This window comes from Neopsephotus bourkii, unplaced genomic scaffold, assembly GCF_033783945.1.
Source record: "Neopsephotus bourkii isolate Nb327-2 ecotype Australia unplaced genomic scaffold, CSIRO-AGI_Nbou_v1 NB_951, whole genome shotgun sequence".
Classification (NCBI taxonomy): Eukaryota; Metazoa; Chordata; class Aves; order Psittaciformes; family Psittacidae; genus Neopsephotus; species Neopsephotus bourkii.
This window is the reverse complement of record NW_026901445.1, coordinates 1,294,401-1,313,196: the sequence shown is the minus strand read 5'-3', so window position 1 is coordinate 1,313,196 and position 18,796 is coordinate 1,294,401. Positions and strand designations below refer to the sequence as shown.

General features: G+C 40.1%; 1 protein-coding gene across 6 annotated transcripts in view; it reads right to left on the bottom strand.

Moving 5' to 3' along the window:
* The window catches only part of GBF1 (golgi brefeldin A resistant guanine nucleotide exchange factor 1), a 108,213-nt gene that overhangs the window by 19,515 nt on the left and 69,902 nt on the right, over window positions 1-18,796 (bottom strand). For 4 of the 6 annotated variants that reach the window (XM_061358729.1, XM_061358731.1, XM_061358730.1 and 1 more), the window contains 13 exons: window positions 17,086-17,140; window positions 14,224-14,259; window positions 10,566-10,701; window positions 8,079-8,305; window positions 6,990-7,158; window positions 6,594-6,805; window positions 5,812-5,910; window positions 5,200-5,394; window positions 4,661-4,847; window positions 4,070-4,210; window positions 3,462-3,550; window positions 845-1,047; window positions 301-424 (listed from right to left, as the gene is read on the bottom strand). In XM_061358729.1, coding sequence (XP_061214713.1) covers window positions 301-424; window positions 845-1,047; window positions 3,462-3,550; window positions 4,070-4,210; window positions 4,661-4,847; window positions 5,200-5,394; window positions 5,812-5,910; window positions 6,594-6,805; window positions 6,990-7,158; window positions 8,079-8,305; window positions 10,566-10,701; window positions 14,224-14,259; window positions 17,086-17,140 — 1,873 coding nt within the window. The remainder of the gene's footprint in view (window positions 1-300; window positions 425-844; window positions 1,048-3,461; window positions 3,551-4,069; window positions 4,211-4,660; window positions 4,848-5,199; window positions 5,395-5,811; window positions 5,911-6,593; window positions 6,806-6,989; window positions 7,159-8,078; window positions 8,306-10,565; window positions 10,702-14,223; window positions 14,260-17,085; window positions 17,141-18,796) is intronic. The other 2 variants (XM_061358728.1, XM_061358732.1) reach the window with 1 other exon arrangement.

The following is an 18,796-nucleotide window of genomic DNA, read 5'->3' as shown; positions in this document are numbered from 1 at the left end:
TGAAAGGCAAAGGCATGCACAAGTCAGTCCTACAGAAACAGTGGTATCAGCGTCCTGAGACAGCCATTTTGCTACCCACAGTACTGAATCACCTCTGGGACAAACAAAAACCTTAGGCTCTGGTTCCAGCTTCCAAAATGCTGGACATTTATGTGCCACTGCCATCTCCTACAAAACAACAGCTGCTGCCTGCTGGGCACAGTAAGCTTATATAGGCAGTTGAATCTGACATGTCCATTCTGGCAAGCATATGCACAAGAAAGAATGCAGTTTTGAGCTTTCTGCCCACGAAGTACACACCCTCCAATGTTCTGTGAAGGCTTCTAGCAGTCTCTGGATTACAGGCGCCTCTCCCGGCAACCTGAAGGCCTCTAGATAAAGTCGTAAAGCTTCATCCAGCCTTAAACCTTGGAAGCTGAAAGTCCTGCAAGAGGAATAAAATGCAATGCAATGCAATAAATCTGCTGACTACAACAATGTTAGTTTCAGCATCAGAATACCAGATTTCCCAGAGAACAGGCAGTAAAGAGGGGAGGGTAAGGAGAGAAGAAATATCATAGAATCACAGAACAGAATGTGCCATAAACAGACAAAAACCAGTAAAAGACAGACAACAATCCTACAGGTGAATATGTATGTAATCATGTCTCTAGTGAAAGGAGCTCAAGTATCATGCTATATATATATCTAAGGTATTACCATATGCAAGAGATGCATAGGATTAAGGCATGATGGTACACAGAGAACTAAGCAATACAAAACCTATGTCTCCACTCTGGTTTAGTGCTTTCTTATCACTGAACTCTTGACTTTCACCCCTTTCTGGTTAAAGAAAGTTACTCACCCAACAAAGCTTTCCAGCAAATCTATGTTCTTACGGTCACTCACAAATTCCCCAATCATCTTTTTGTCCAGCCGAGGATTTTCCCGTAGCCACCTGGCCACCTCATTGTTGTCGATGGGGGTGGCAAGAAGGTTCTTCTCCTGCAGAAACTCTATCCCTTTCTTTGGCTTTTGATTGAACTGCTCTGTGCCAGTTATCAGGAGCTGAAGGAGACATTATGGTAATTACAAGCTCAGAGTGCATTTCTTAATTTAGATTGTTCTTGTCATTTGAGCCAAAAGCTAAGTAGAAAATATAACCTTAGCATAATGAAGTCTATTGTACTGCATAATCTGACAAGAATGCTAACCAAGGACAGAAAACCTGCATTCATCACATGGATTCACTATCAAATAATACTGGACAGAGCAAGCATGAGCTGCTGTCTTTGAAAAGCTGACCAATTAGCTCTGCTACCCCAGACATCTTACCTCCTCTATTATGTAAACAAAGTCCCTGATGAACCCCAGACATGTGGCAAGATCATCTCTACCAGTTACAACTGCATTTCTGCTCCATGCCCTATTCTGCACCCTTTGGCTCCAAGCTCTCATACTCTATCTCACTGCCAGGAGACATGCAGCAAGAATCCTTGGCACTTACTCAGCAGGCGCAAGGAAGAACTGCTACAAAAGCTTAAACTAAGAACCAGAAAACATTCTGATAGTGAGACATGGTCCAGGAACACCTGGTATTCCAGCATGATAAGGCTATCTGTAAGCTGGGAAGAACAAAAGCATTTTTGCTTTTGAATGAAAGTCAACTACTCTGTCCTGCTTAATTCTTCTTTTAGGAAACTAAACTGTACCACAGTCACAGTGTAATAAAACACCTGACTAAGAAAGGGTTAACTGAATATTCTTGATGGCATTCAGAAAAACCAAAAGCACAAACAACTATATGAACTTTACTAAGGCACCAGAATAAATGTCAGTTCCCTGTTAGCTCCTATCACGATCAAACTGCTAGCGATGACCTAGTGAACTAAATTCGTGACCATCATGATTACTAGCTCCCTTGGGTTTCTCAGTACCTCAGAGTCCACTAGCCCTCTGTTCTCCACTTCCCCTGCCTGTGGGAACATCTTCCAATTGCAGCAAAACACTGAAATAGCATGGAGTGCACAAGGACCCAGTGAGGGCATAACAAAATAATAACCATATGCTGCCTGGTATAACAGGCCTGAAGGGACTGTATGTTGCTAGCAGCTGTTCAAACTTGAAATCCTGTAACCCAAGTATTTGATGGACTGGTTATATGCCTTAAGACCACCTGAAAGGAGACCAGACTGCTGGCAGTCTGCATTGCATTTACAATCATGTCAGACCTATGCTTCTGAGCTTCTGGCCCTTGCCTTTGGAAACAATGAAAAATCTTCATTTGATGCATAATTTATTTTCTGGTTTTATTTAGCTTTTTTCCTCTTTCCAGCTGCGGTAATGTTTATTACTTCAGAGGTTAAAGGAAGCAGAAACTGCTGGTGCTATATCAGCATCAACATTACTTAAACTGATTGTTTTGTGTGCCATGTTTGCATGCTCAGGATGAAACCATTAGCAGATTTAGGGTCAGGAAATGTTTTCCCTGGGCAAACTAACAGATTTATGAGTATCTTTCTGCTTTATGCTGTACTATAAAGCACTGCCCTTTTTCTATGACCACCTGGAACTTCTTTTAAGCAACTCTTAACCACTGTCAATGCTCTTAATTTCTTTTAACCCTGTTTTCCAGCACAATAAAGCTGGAGTATTATGAGAGGTTTTCAGTTAGAACAGTGGAAGCATTATGCAAGCTCCCTTCTCAACAATAGACTTTTATACAAAGTCCATCAGCAAAGCTGCCATGAAAGCTAGACTTAATGCAAAGCGTTACAAATGAAACAATTACTAAATCAATATTCATTTCTTAGAACACAGGTAATGCCAAAACTCAGTGGTTTCTTTGAAGACAAGAACAAGCAGGCCAGTACACAAGACAACAGATCAGTACAAAGCTATCAGCATGGAGCACCTTTGTCAACACTAGACCTAGACTGGAACCACTCAGGAGTTTTGCATTTCTGAGTTTAGACTATGACTTGGATTAATGAGGTTCAAAGAAATGGACATCTAGACAAAGAATGGCTTCATCACAATCAAGACAATCTTTTCAGTTATCCATAATAAACAAATCAGAATAGCAGGCTGGATTGTTAATTTCTACTATGTGCCTCTTGGTATGCTCTCCATTTACAGCTTTGATAAGAGTAGGGAACCTGCCATTTTTAATGAAAGTACCAATTTATGTCCATGTAATGTAAACTAAATCCATCCATCCAGAAATCAGTTGGATCAAGCTTACAAACTGTGCCACAAAATTTCCCCAATGCCTCTTGCAACTTCTAGCACAACTAACCCAGAACAGATAATAATCACTGCTGTCTCTACAGTGTAGCAGATTTTCAGTGACTACTTAATTCTTACCAGCAGAGACTAGAACTCAAAAATTCTGAGATACAACCACTCATGCAAAGCTCACATGGGATGGGAAACAAGGAGAACACTCAAAAGATCCATTTGTAGTATATTCCAAATCATACCTTCTTTTTGTTCTTAATCTGCATAAGTTCCTGAGGGTTTGGAAGGATACAAGAAAATCGAGTAGGCTTCCTGGGGATAGTCTTCTCAGCTAGAAGGTATAAAGCATCATTACAGACAAACGTATCTCCAGAATAGCACTCAGCCCACAGCAGAGTCCCATCCAACATTCAGTCATGGAGTCTTGCTGCAATGTGCTGCTATTCAACTACTACATTCCTCCCACCTACATTTTCTCCAGCATAATTGCAGAGTAGCTTCTCATCCTGGACATTTTCACACATCCACAAGATTTAATTTTCTGGCTATTCTGACTGCCTACATTACTGATTCCCTGCAGGCCTCCCGACTATTAAAAATACTAAGCACTGATGTTATGAATTTCACTTCACAGACTTCTGCCCCGAAGTGACCCACCATACTAACCCCTCTCCCAGAAGAAACGCAACAGTTAGCAGGCATATTTAGCACACACATGATAAACTGATATTCACCACATAACTCCTCCTGATTTTGAACACACACTAGCTACAATGGTCTGTCGTATAGCAGGACCAGTCAGCAAATGTCATATACACTCAGAATGTCAGGGTACCACAGAGACTATTACCTGCTTCACTTCCTCCTTCCAATTCCATGCAGCCCTCCTTCATCTGATCAGCCATAAGACAACCACTGATGGGAGGACATGCCCCAGCTGGCTCTGAGACTGCACTGGAAGATTTTCCCTCACTGAGTACTCTCTCATCATCTGTAGAAATCAAAAAAACCAAAGAAACCAACAAATCAACCCACACATAAACAAACCCGTAAGCCAAGGGAAAAGACAGCAACAGAGAAATAATTAACTGATCACTCTAAACTGAACATATGCTCATTCAAAGGAGTTTCCCCCAGGTAACTGCAATTCCTCAGTATCCTCAGTATTTTGTCTGCATGAATTCCATGGCATGCCCTTTTTATGTTGTGACTGCCAGTCTTGACATGGCCTTTATATAAAATTCCACAAGGGGAACATTTTAGTATCTGTAAATTTTACAAATAGGAAGGATATTAACATCAGTGGGTAGTTACAAAACATGCAACGGGAAGACTGAAAAGATATATTTAAGGAGCTTACTATGTCAGCTACTAAAATGAGATCTGCAAGTTTAGCACAAGGCTAAGCTTAATATCAAAATATCAAGGAAAGCCGTCTTACTATTGCTTGTTTCTTTGGTGCTGTTCATAGTTTCTGGGCTGGATTTGACAACTTCCTTCTCTTGTTGATGTATGTTACTCAGCACTTTGGCCTGGCAATGTGCCTCAGTGCTATCTATAACTGTCAGCAACGCTTCCAGAGACAACAGGTGAACAGTATACAGCTGTCCAGAAACTGGGAAGGCATTCTGGGAAATAAAATGTAAGTATTAGTCAACTTTCATGCCTCTGTCACCTTAAGGGAGGAAGAAAGCTTCCCCCACAGCTTGGGGAAGCCTAAAGCATACAACAGAACACCCTAAATTTTTCACTTAAAGCTTTCTAGTATATACTTACTGGTTCATCTGCTCTGACATTATCAAAGCACCTTGGCTATTCTTTTCTCTTCTGCTTCTAGATGTTAAATGGCTGTCTTCATCTCTACATACTACTCACCGCGAACCTTCTGACCACTCCCATTCTTAAGTTCTACATCTTACTGGCTTCCTCTTCCACATCCCACGGCTCCCTCCCTCTAGCCCAGCAGCTGCAGCTCAGCACCTTGGAGAGCAGCTTGGTGAGCTCCTCAAAGAGGTTGGCGCAGTAATAGTCACAGTCGTAGTTAAGGTACAGCTCAGTCACGAAACTGGGGATCCTCCACAGCTGAACAATGGCTTCCAAAGCCATCTCCTTCATTTCATAGGGCATCTTTGGGTTTTCCACAGTGATTATTTCCATCAGCTTCTTGACATACATCTGGCAGAAACACAGGGCAGCTCAGTTTAAAGAAAGAAAAGAGAAAGCAGGGCAGTGAACAGCTTTGAGGACTACAGAAATAGATTTAAGCTTCATCTTCCCACACGACACTCTGTCTTTAATGATGTCTCATTCTAGAGGAGGTTGTAAAAAGTTTTCATACAGTTCTACCAGTCAGTGCACCTGGATTTACTGTTCTAAAAAGTGGTATAAAGGCAGGTAGTGCAGGACACCAGTCTCAAAGACATTTTATTATCCACCAAGAAAAGGCCTACACGGCCTACCCATAACATACTGAGTAATTTATACAAAGCTGAATTGACATTTAGATTGTATCTTTCTGTTTAGCTATATGCATTCAACTGAAGCCAAATAAACCACTGCTAAGCACCCCGTGATACTAAAAAAAAACCTCACCTCCAGCTGGAATTTCAGATGCTCTCTCATGCTCTCAAAGAGAAGAAAGCACACCCTGAGGGAGGCTGCATACAGATTGAGCCGTTCAACACTCAGTAGCTGAACAAGAAACAAAAATACCTTTAAGAATTACAAAGGCTAATCGTTATGTGCTATAAGTAGCAGTACTGTGGCACTGCAGGCGTCACCTGCAATAGCCTTGAGAGCCACACTGCCTCCCACAACAATGGTATTTCAAAAAACAATCCCTTATTCAATCTCCTGGCATCACTTATTGGTAATGAGGATGAGTATACTTAATTCCCTTCTGCTTCTGGTAACACCTTTCCTAGTACAACTTTATTCTTTTGCCATATCCACAGATCATCTTAGTGGAGAAGGAACATGGGAGAAGACCTGCCTCTGAGATACCCCTTGTGCAATTAATAGCTTAGTGCTCCAAAGGTTCTGCCTATGACTAAGCTGGTAACTTGCACCTATAATTACTTCAATACCAATTATAACAAAACACAGTGTAATCTCATAGTAATAGTTCATTCAAATCACCTTCATACTTCTTGGCCCTGGTCTGAAGAATAAAAAAAGCACACCTCTCTGGCTTTGCAACAGCACTGCTTGTTTCACTAGCGCAATTCAGAACTCTCGCTGCAATGTAGCAGAGAGCTTATTTGAAGACTGAGACCTGCCAAACTTGAGAATACTAAATTCCACTACACTCTTTGATGCAAACTAGTTCCTGAATCCCCAGTGCCATATGACATGCTAGTATAAGCCAGACTCACTTGAAATAGGTGCCGGCACAATTCCTCCTTCACAAGTCCCAGGAGAGACTGGCAATTTGCAATTGGTGCTGACTCCAGGGCAACAGTTAGCAGCTGCAGCCCCATGTGGATCATCACCTCAGAGTTGTGGCGGTCATGAGGGTTGGTGAGTGAGATAAGAAAGCGGAACAGTTCCCTAATACATGGTAGCCCATAAGGGACAAGTGCTGCTCCTAAAGGAAGAAGAGAGATTAGCACTGTAAACTTTGCTTTTGCTTTTTGTAGGTGCCTAACAAGTGTTACAAATGAAACTGTTACAGACCTGCTGAAGAACAGGAACTTATTACCCTCTTAGCAGAAAGGGAAACAGAGTAGTGGAAAGGAGAAAGGACTCCAGCAACATTGCCCACTTCTCACCTTCTTTTTGGGAAGACTGAGTAAAACGTACTCCTCGGGGATTTACATAGTCCATGTCATGAACTGAGGCAGAGTCAGACTGTTCTGCTACATATGTGCACTCCTCTAGGACCTCAGGGATAGACTCAACAGAAGCTGACTGGATCTTCTCCTCCCTGAGGCTTTCATTCTTCATTGATATCAGTCATTTGAGAATGAAAGAAGCAAAGCAAGAGTTAACAAGCACTAATAAAGGCTTATTTGTTCACAGTTCATTTGGCACTATTAAGACTACACAGGTCACTAACAGAAGAGGAACAGGAAAACAAAATTTAAGAGAAAAGAGCAGCTCTAGATAATATGCAGCCCTCTCTCACCTTTCACGTTCATCTAGTTCTTATCTGTTTTACAATACTCCAGGTTACAAGGCTAAGGACTTTGAAGATACTTCTATAGACTGTCAATTATTCTTGCTGCTCCTGAGGTTAGGATTTGGTTCTTTTTGTTTGTTTGTTTTAAAAGCTACATAATTTCAGCACACTATTTCTACCAAGAACTTCTTCGCATTTTTACCTTTCCAAACATCTGCAGCTCTGAAATGTTACCTCAGCTCTAATCCATCCCCTCAACAATATTACTGTGGCAGAGGAGGTGGAAACAACATAACAGAAAACTTACTGGTGAAGACCTTAGTTCAGTTTTGCTCTATTTCCCACAAACACCAACAGCTCTATTTCTACAAACTCAAGTAGAACCGTTCACTAAAAATAATAAAATGATTTGTGCAGATTCCTGTTTCCCTCTTAACAGTTTCTCGTTTCATTACGGTTAATGGTACTGGGGGGAATACAACTAGCTGCATAGATGCATTGTTGAGCCACACAGTTACAATTTCTGAGCCAATAGGGAGGGTCTCAAGAGAAAACAAAGAAGGAATGTTTATGAATTTACAAATCACTCACAGTGAAGAATACTTATTCTAACCCTAAGCTTTGAAATAGAACATATTCCCATGACCAAAAAGAGAGACAGAAACAGAGTAAGTGTGCTAAACCCACAACTAATTTTGGTAGGAAATGGAACTTGTCTCTGGAAGTTATATTCATGTACCTGGAGTTCAGCCTGATTTTGATTTTCAGTGACTCTGTTCTCATTAGAAGGCATTCCTGCATTAAGTCCCAAAGAAGCAACTTGGTCCAAGTCTGTCAGGTCTTCCTTGGAGGTAGCCTGTGAGGACTCCATACCACTGTCTGTAGAAGGGCTGACTGCAGATGAAACATTTTCTGAGCTCCCAGAGGAGCTGGGAGAAGGAGCATCTATGAAAGTAACTCCGCTTGCTGATGAGAAACACAAGCAAAAAGATCAGTATTATTTTGTCCCTCAACTGAAAATTTATACATTGAATACAGTAACAAAGAATTCATTTGATCACTACTTCACACTACAAATAATCTCAGATAGTTATGCACTAATGTAGAGAATGCAGATAAACAAAGCTCTCTTTTGCTAAGTTGAATTACATGGGTGAGCAGGTGAGATACGAGTAGTTTTCCACATTAAAATACAACAGTTGGAATCCAATAACCTCAACAAACTACTTAATCACATAATTAAAGAGTGCAGAGTTTTTATAACTAAGGAATGTGAAAATGGTCTGAAAGGTGTACTTTAATCTCTGATATGATGTCACAAACACTTCTAAGACCTGCACTAAGAATGTCATTCCTTCAAAGTGAGAATTTTAAATTGACTGGAAGGCAAGGCCTATTTCTTTAATCCTCCCTAAATAAATGGAATTGCAACAGAATTCAAATGGGTCTGAAATGGATAAGTGAAAGATTTTTACTATTTCTAAATAAGACAACGCTCCAAGAATCTAATTTTCCTTATTGAGGAAACCCAGAGATTTGCAGCTCCACGCTTCTGAGAAGAACTGGAAAAACTTAAAACAGTAAAAAGGAGATGATACACTGCAGGACACAGTAATAAAGGTACAAACCAGAGTTATGTTATGAATTTACATGTGAAATGTGTACAGTTTCACCCAGTGGTGTTTTACTGCTCACTTGATTTTTGAAAATGTCTTAAGTAGCTGGACATGACTCGATCTTTAAGAAATGTAACAGAATACAGGATCAATTTTGCAATCTTTTCTTCTTCACCCTCTAAGCCAGGATTCTGGCCTAAAAAGCACCATTAATACATTACCTAGCACTACAAGGTCAGAGTTAATAATATGCTTTGTAACACAGTTCAGTTTTCTCTCTCCCTAAAATGTTACAGGAATTCCAGTGCTCCTTAATGGAATGTAATACCTACTTTAAAACTTAAATACAATGATGATTTATGTAGGCATAAGTTCCCATATGGATGGATGTTCTGAGTTACATGCCATTTAGTATTATTTCCTTAAGTTTTCAATCAATCACGCTGTTGTGTAGAATCACACCTGGGATCATTCACACTACACTGAGTATTTTCCTGTGACAGAGTAAATGTCAAACTAGGTATTTTACACAGCTACTGTTTCTATTTTTCTGTCTGCTTCCTTTCACTGTTAACATTTATGTCTGAGCCACCAAAACGTAGAGTGAACAAGAGAGAGTACTTTGCAGCCAGAGGGACTAATTTATCCAGGAGGGGTTAAAAAAGAATTATAGCTATTTAGTCTATTCCCATACAACAATAGTATAAGGAAGTTCCCCAATATTATATTCTTGAGCTCACTGCACTAGTCACATACTGTATTATTTCGGCAGGCTGGATCAAAGCACATGAAAAAGGATTCATGTGTATACTTCATTCGTTTCCTGCTCAGCTACTTTTGCTGTTCCCTCTACATATTTTTCCTACATAACTCTTCACATGCCACCTTACAATATCAAGGCCTCTATTCTCATAACAGTCATAAGCACATCCCTATTTCACTGTCCCTTAATGAGTGCAGCCTTTTATTCAAATTTCATGGACTGTGGGTGCACACCTTCAGTCTTTACATCTGTAGTGAGTGATGTGTTCATTCACCCATCCTTGATATCTACATTTCTTTGCAGCCCTCAGCTCTACCTGTATGTTTTCCCTAGTCACACTTTGCTCCTTCCTCATTATCAACACACCATTTGGTACACCCTGCAGAAACACATGAAAGAATGTGCCACTTTAAGTCAGCAATCTCCGGTTGCAGAAAACCTTCTTCCCAGCTCCATTCCTCTTAGCTCTACTTTTGCCAGTGCTTTTGTTTTCAGTCTCTTCCATGTACCTGCTGCATCACCAAACTCTGCACCACACAGCTGCCCATAACCTCAGCCACCTCTCCAGGTCCTCATTGCCTTTTGTGCAAACCACCCTGTAAGGCACACTGAAGGCAGAGAAATACTGCCAAGTTATCCACAGGACCACACTTTCCTCCATCAGGTATTTATTCCATCTCCTTCAAATTCCTTCTCCTGGACCCTAAAATCTATAGTCACTGACCTAATATTAAAAAAAATAAAAACCTAATGCAAACCAACATGTTAAAAGAAATTAGATAAAGAGATTAAAAAAAATGCTCCTGAACAGACACTGTCTGGTCTCTGGAAACAGTTTTCAACTTACCTGTGGTGTTACTAGCATTAGCTGCTGGCTGTTCTGTTCCAGGAGAGACCTTAGTTACATGGCGAGGAGGCCTTGGCGATCTCTTCTGTTTCTTCCATTTTGATGATTCACTCATTCCTCCAGCTCTCATTTTCAACTGAAAACCAATAATCATTAAGAATATCAGCATAGCAAAACCACATAGCACAATGGATTACACAAGCCAACCCAATAAACACTGTCTCAAAACCCTCAAAGTCAGGCAACAGCACTTAAATGTATCACACAAATTAACCAGCATCTCAGAATCATGCAAACCAGCCCCTGACTCCCCATTACCTGTATATTAGCCAACACTCCATGTCTGATTCAGGGACAATTTACTGCAGTTAATCTGCTGCAATATATACTTGACAGTTTAATTATCACAGCACTCCCTCTTCTCTATCAGTATGTCCTAGCTTTGCATTAAGATAAAGAATTCTCTTAGACCTAGAGGCACATCTCAAATCTCTTTGCTTTTGCCAATGTTTCCAGACTTCTAAAGGGCATCAATTAAACTAGTTAGGTTTGATACTCAATTAAAATTTCACCACCTATGCACAGAGGCTGAGAATGAAGCCTGAGCCTGAATCCCACGTTACAGTCTGCAGCTGTCACTTATCTCTGGGCTCAATTCCCTCTTGATCTTCATAGCAATGCCATGTTCACTTTCCTCCAGGTATCCTTCAGTACTGACAAGTGTTTCTCTAACACTTCACTCACTCCTACTGCATGACACATTGCAAATGCTACCCTAGTGGTTTAGAAACAAACCATATTCTGCTTTCACCTGCCTTCTGTCATTACTCCTCTTCAGATTTAAATCTAACCTAATCCTTGACATTCTGCTTGACCAGCATCCTACTTCTACTTCTTATACAGGTCTTTCATGAGGCAAACAAGAACCATAGCAGGAGCAATGCAGACTGTGTGGCGCTTGGTGGAGTGTGCTTTTACTGCAGGCACACATAGATGCTCCAAAACTTAAAAACAGTATGATGTTTAGCCACATGGACAATAGCAATGGCAGGCCTGAAAACAGCTTCCTTCTAAAGTAAGCTCCTCTAAATGCAGGACTGGACTTACTCTTGGATTTGTTAGCTGCAGTCAGTTTTTCTGATGCTGTCAGACCTCTTCAATTTGGGGTGAAAGATTAACCACTGAACAGGTACATTACATGTAGTGGAAACCACTCAGCAAGTTTCAGTACCAGGTTCCCACTTGGTACTCTTCTTTCTAAATTTATCATAGTTAAGTTCTATTTTAGGCGTAATACTGCTTATTTCTTATATCCCTAGCATCAGATTTAAGTTATCTAGATGACAGCTATATTCTTTAGTTTCTTCCTTTTTCTGCAACTTGCCTCCTGCCAGCTGCTACTCTTCTTAGAAGCAATAAACCTTCTAGGTAGGTTCCGCTACTTGTTTTTCCATCTCTTTCCCTTTTCCAGCTAGAATTTTAACTTGCTGTACATGGCCTGTCATTTTTCTCATTTAAACAAAGCTCATGAAAATGTTACGTCCCAGTGCAGTAAAACATTTGTGTAACTTTCCTTTGCACCACAAATTCTGTGTTTGATGACTAATCCCCAAATTTTAGCTACACTACAGTTTCTGTGAGCTTAATTAGCAGATTCATAATTACTTTGCTCCTTGTTACTTCTTCCAAATTTTGAAGCAAGAATCCCCTTCTAAATCACAGCTTCTGACAAACACTTACGTGACAAGCACGTAGCTAAAAATAAACTGCTTCACCTCTATTAGTAGTTTCCTTTTCAATTTAAAAACCTCTCAAGCCTTAAATATTACCAAGTTTTACTCAAAGGCTTACGCTCCTAATTAGACCATACAGTTTTACCTACCAACTGTTCCAGAAATAGCCCTATTTATTTTTTTCTCCATTTCCATCAACTTATAAAATCAAATCTGAAGACTTACAGTTCATTTATCAAACTACTCAAGCAGAAAAGGAAACCTTGAAGCATTATCTGTTAAACCCAATAAAGTCTGTTTCGCTTAATTTCAGAACAATAGTTTGCCTCTAGGTACTGTATTCTGTTACCATGATTTGCTATGTAAAAAGTTACTTGCTAATAAAAATTAGGGGGTGGAGGGGGGCACAGAACTGAATCAGCAAAATGGAGCCAAGATATTATTATGAATTAACCACATCAGTCCCACTTCTTTTGCCCCTCAGTCAGGCTATCAGATGGTTCAAGCTGACAATTTAAGTATTACGTTTGATCTCACCTTGCAGATACCAAATACAACCTCAGTTCAACACTAGCCCTTTTGAAAAAGCACTTCTCTTCAGACACAGTATCAATTTTTAGTGATTGTCCTGTACTTTGTATTAACTCCAAGATTCCTCCTCTTGAGGGTCGTGAGACACATGCCCATCTGTCATTATTTTGATGAACCAGTGCCCTCTTTCAGAGGCTGAGTCACAACAGCTTCACATGGATGGGAAACTGTTTAGTCAGGCAAGCAAAACGACTAAATTGATTTTTAAAGAATCCCAAACATTTAATCAAAGTATAAACCATTCTTTATACTTCGGGGGTGGGGTGTATGTGGGGTGTTGACAATTTAACAGACAGGGGAAATTACCCAGTGGGTCTTTTCCATCTCTTACCATCCAGTATAACACATGCCATACAAAGAGGTATCCTTTTATTAGAATTACCTGCTAGGATTACCTAGCACTATCTCCATATCATTTCCCCTCCCTCCTTGTTTTATTTTTGCTATCTCCTATAGATAAGAGGGAGAAAACTACGACGACAATGGCATAGCTTAAAAAAAAATTGCAAGAGCAAACAGAAATGCTGACTAGAAATGTCTCACCAGTGCCAAGGGGCTGTGTGTTGTTGTAACAAACAAACCCTGGGTTTGGGAATTCTAAAACAATACGAGCATCAAAGGACAACAAAGTAACATCTTTAATTGTGTATTTTGTATTGAATTAAAAGGTAACACTTGCTTTTTATGTTAGTATAAAAAATTGTAACATGCCTCCCAACTTGTACAGTTCACCTTTGACTAAAGGATCTATTCATAATGTTTGGTTTTACCTTCAATACCAAGTAATTTCACGATTTCACTAGAAAGCTTGGTTGCATGTTAACAGGCTGAGATTTTAAACCTAAGGTTGCTTTTGACTAAATGCTGCAGGTAAATGACATGTACTAGATCACTAAAATTTACTGAATTTTAGTCATAATCTCAAATTTTCCTTCCCCCTCCAATGCTCAGTGATATTATAGTTGCATTAGTTTTCTAGTTGTCAGCATCCTTCAGATTAGATTAAGCTTGTACTTCCACAGTAAACCTACCTGAATTTAGTATTTAAAAAACATTCTTTAGGAATCAGGGCAGAGAAGGAGCTCAGAGTTACTGTTCATTCATCTTGGAACTCAGTGCAGATTTTATTACATTTATCTGAGTTACTTTTGCAAAAAGAAACGTACACAAAATTGCAGAAGAAAGAAATGTACAAGACTCCAAATGCTTCCTTTGATAGTAAGATTTTAACAATAAAACTCCAGTTAAGATCTAGGAAGGTGAAGAAAAATGTAATACTACATAATTCTTTTTAAAGGGTCTGTGAGATCTCATTTTTCTATAAGCCACCTTACCTGGACTCGTTTGTTTTTCCATAAGATACTGTAAGCCTCAAGAGAAAAGGGCAGGGGCCAATGATTAGTAACTAAAGTGATTATACTTAACACGAGCTCATTCTAGATGCAGCATGGAACTGATTAGCACACCAAGGAGCGTTCAAGACACAAAAGCATGCAGAGAGAACGCAGACCACAATCCAAGTCCTGGAGACACCAGTGCATTCCAGTCATCTCACCTACCTGCCTGTATTGCAACAACTTATGTTTCTGTGACGAAAGTTATTTATGCATCTTTGGCAACTATGAACATAATCCACCCCCAAAATCTGTGAAAACTCAGACTTAGGTTCATCCTGATTCTCACTAGGATCCAGTATTTAGCTACAACAATTTCTGCTGCAAAGGGAAACATGTCTTAGTCTTTCCTCCTGTACAATTTTGCTTAAAACTAGAAGTCTCCAGTCAGTGCCTTCCCTAACTATCCTGACCAGAGACACAGGACAAAAGAATGGCAAACACTTCTTTAAATGTTCTGTTCAGCTCCTTTTGGACCATAATAAATTAATGACACACAAGAACTATATCTACACTAGTTTGTGAATCAGCATGGAAAACTGAGAAGGGTTCGTTCCATCTAAGCTAGTTTCTCAGAGTTTCTATGATTGGTCCAACAATCTGCACACTGTATTTCTTTGGAAGTATTTTCTAGAGCAACTAGCAGGGATTAACACATTTTATAATGCAGTCTGGCCCCACTCATCCTCCATCAGCAAATACTGTACTGGGAACCATGTTTAAGTTCAGCAGAAACATGGTCAAGACGTTGAAAAGGTACAGCAGCCTCCTTCCAAAAACCTTTATAGAGAGCACTGAACTTTGTGGCCCTGTACCAAGTAACAAAGCTCAGACTGAGTCAAGAGATTCCTCAGATATGCTGCTACATCTACAAACAAGCCAGAACATACAAGACTTGAGCCTTCAGAGAGCAACCTGAATTTTTAATATTTCTTTTCTTTCTTTTTTCAGTGTCACAGAGGAGTCAAATCTTGCCCATGCCCTTTTACTCCCTACTTCAGAGGATGCCGTGATGGTGTCTTAGGTGGCACTCACCAAGACATCGAATGCTGCAGTAAAAGGGTCTCTCCCTCACAAGCTTGCCCCAGCTGCAGCCACAACACAGCAAAGCAGCTGCTACATGCATTGTCCCCAGAAGCCATGCTGTGTCAAATGAGTGGAGGGAGATCTGCTGCACACAACATAACTATCTCTCGGTGGTGTTTACAAGAGAAGAAAGAGGAGAATAAGGTAATAAGGGAGAAGGGAGAGAGAGACCTTCAGGTTCTTAAAGAGCAATACCCTCTCTAATTGGTTCAGGGCTTTGGGCTGTTCCCCACTATTTAGCTCCAGTTTGTTGAGGAGACATGAAGACATCTGTGAAAGATAGGCAAACGTATGGTTTCAACAAAGCAAAATAAACCCAAAGAGAAAACAAAACCTGACAGAGTGCAAGGCTGCAGGGCAGACTCCTGGCATGCACAGCAAAGAGACAATACAGTATAACTGCACAGCCAGACACAGGACACAGCGTCACTTAACCGAGCTGGGAGCAGCCATCACTTGATAAGGGTAGCCTTTCTAAGTTCAAATGCACCTTCACTTTACACCTTCTGTACATAGACCACAACAAATTCTGATGCCTGCAGTACATCAGCCTAATCTCTTTTAGCTTTCCTTAGGTCAGCCTACCATCATCACAAACCTTGCCACTTTTCTCCCACAGCAAGGGAAACAAGCAGTCATTAGGTTACTACACAAGTAGTAAAGCCCCAAGCTAGTTTCAGATTCCTACAAGTAAGCATTCAGTCCTCAAAACACTGCTATACTGGCTCTGAAATGTTCATTTACCCAATGTTGCCACTTAACTCACTAAAAATAAAACCAGAGTGGAAATTATAACATATTCTTGTACATTCAGCACAAGTTCAATGGTGGTTATTTCTTCTCTAGCATGTTTCTTCCCATCATGTTGCTCTCAGCACTAGAAACCTGTATCTCATTGACATTCTTTATATGGAGTATAAGAAACATATGTACAGAAGTATATATGGAGTTCCTCAAGTGGACCTCCCTCCACCTAAGAAACTGTTATATTAACCATCATGTAAGGTTACATTTATGATATTTTCCCTACTGAATTCATCTGCTGAAAAACTCACTGTAGAGAGGGAGATGGTGGTGTTGAAGCATGGAACTTCCACCCCCAGAAAACTGTGCATTTATGGAAAGGGAGAAAAAGAACAGAATACTTTTATTTGGCTGCTAATAGAGATGGCATTGCTCATGTGAGCTAAGGCTTTTGCTACATTCTGTAGCTGCCCCTTCTGGAAGCCAGGAAAGCTTTTTCTGCAATAGCCCAGTTTCATAATGCTTTCACGTTGTTTCACCAGCCTCAAAAATATTCATTTCTGCATAAGGAAAACTGGATAAATACATCCCAAGAGCTCAGCATTAAACCTGCAGTGAATGAAGAAAGATGAGAAGGAAATTGTAGAGAGAGCAGAAGGCAGCAAATAATCAGACAACATCACCATCAGGTCCCATAACTTGCTGGGGTTTTCTAGCCCACAGCAGCTGATGGCTGTTCCCAGAATCCAGACTGGCTCACTTAGGCAGCAGTATCATTAATAAGATTCACTACTGGCCAATGGGGGCTTAATCCCACAGAATTAATGAAGCTATGTCCATTTATGCAGTTAAACATGCTCTTTCAGTGAACTAGGGACTTGCAGGAATGAAAAAACAGAAGTGTGAAAACAAACAATACAGAGATGAACGCAAGCCTGAGACAAGAGAAGCCAACACGATGCTTAATCTTACCTTCTTCATGTTCGTTCCCATGTAGCTTTTAGGCTCTTCTTTAAACTGAGGCAACCTGAAAGAAAAAGAACAAGTTAAAATATATAAGTTTTCTTGCATTAACAAGGGGGGAAAAAATAGACTGCTCTTTCTAGTCATGCTGTTGATATTAGAAGACCAAAATCAGGTTTTATCCACAAAAAAGAGACGCTCTTGGCTTCTTTTCCTGCCAAAATCTGCTGATAAAAAAAAAAAAAAAAGTGAGGTGCTTTGCATAATTTACTGGTAATAGGCATTTTGCTACACTGATTTTCAGATTCTAATTGTTAATGGTGATACAAGTAGTTTCTTTTCCTTTAATGTACGTTTTCAGCAGTGGACTAATTAGACTGGTTCAAAACAGGTCTCCTTATGCTGCTAAAAACAGCTGCTGAGCCAGTGTCATCCACACCAGGACTCTTGGATCGTACATGTTATTACTAGTCATGGCAACCCTTTTCTTTAACTTTGTAGAAACCCCAGTAGCTACCCCTCTATTCTGCATCATATAAACACAACTATGGTGCACAGTGGATCTAACTTTAAACTGAATGCTTTGAGCTAAGCAGTCACTGTCTGAGAGTTAAAGGAGGTAGACTGCTCTCACCTGGGGTACCAAGCGAGACAAATGTGTAGAGCTCTGCAACTCTACACACCCTGCTCTTCCTTCTGTTCCTTTACTACAATTCTATCTTTGCTTGCTGAAGGGACAAAAGCACAGCTTTGGCTGTTTCTTATTCTGGAAAGCAAGATGACCAAATCACCCTGGCAGTTGCTGTCATTGATTTGCTTCTCTAATGCCAGTGTCCACAGGCACAGATGGCAGTGATGTCTCCAAGCCTTATCAAGAAGGACAGAGGAGAGGATATACAATAAGTACTGAATACGCACTAAATAAAATTCACATATTCATTTGGAGAAAAAGCAATGCAGTCTCTCTTCTCTGAAGAGATTGATTCTGACTCTTCCCCACATTAGTCCAGTCCACTGCATGACACAAGGTGCACAGAGGAAAAGAAACAAAACAAGTGAGATCCCAACTGGAATCAAGTGTGACAATGGGAAAAAAAAATTAATTATGAGCTGTGTTTTACAAGCTGTCAGTTTTACTGCAATCCTTCCCTACCGAAAGTATTTATATATCTGTACAGTTCATTTTCACAATACCCAAAGAAAGTCTATCATTGCTTCACTATCGGGAGAAACAGTTTTGAAGTTAAATAACTTACTTGAGCTTAAAAGGGGTAATCTTAATTAATTACCTGAAGGGTGCTGAAAAAGACAGAACATTTGTCCACGACATATGATCTCAAGAGTTTAAAATTCTCTTTGATACGTGAGGTCAAAGCTCTCAGCTTGAAATCAACATGTGGCTATTCAACACCATTTCTATTCTCTCTCTCCTGAAGAAAGCTATGTTTTTTAGAGCATTCTTTTCCCTTTTTTTTTTTTGAGTGAAGTTTGCATTCTCTGTTCTCAAACTGGTTCCCTATCCTAAAGCTCTTCATTACTTAGCTGTCCATCTCTGCTCAAAGGACACCTTAAACCAGGCAACCTTCCCTGCCTCTGTCTCCCTGCAGTCTAACAGGATCAGCACAACAGAAAAGTGCCAAATCCTTCATTCCCTTCCACCTCTAAATAATGACCATTTTGGATGATTTTTCTGAGGGCCCTTAAGTGGAAGTGTGGAATC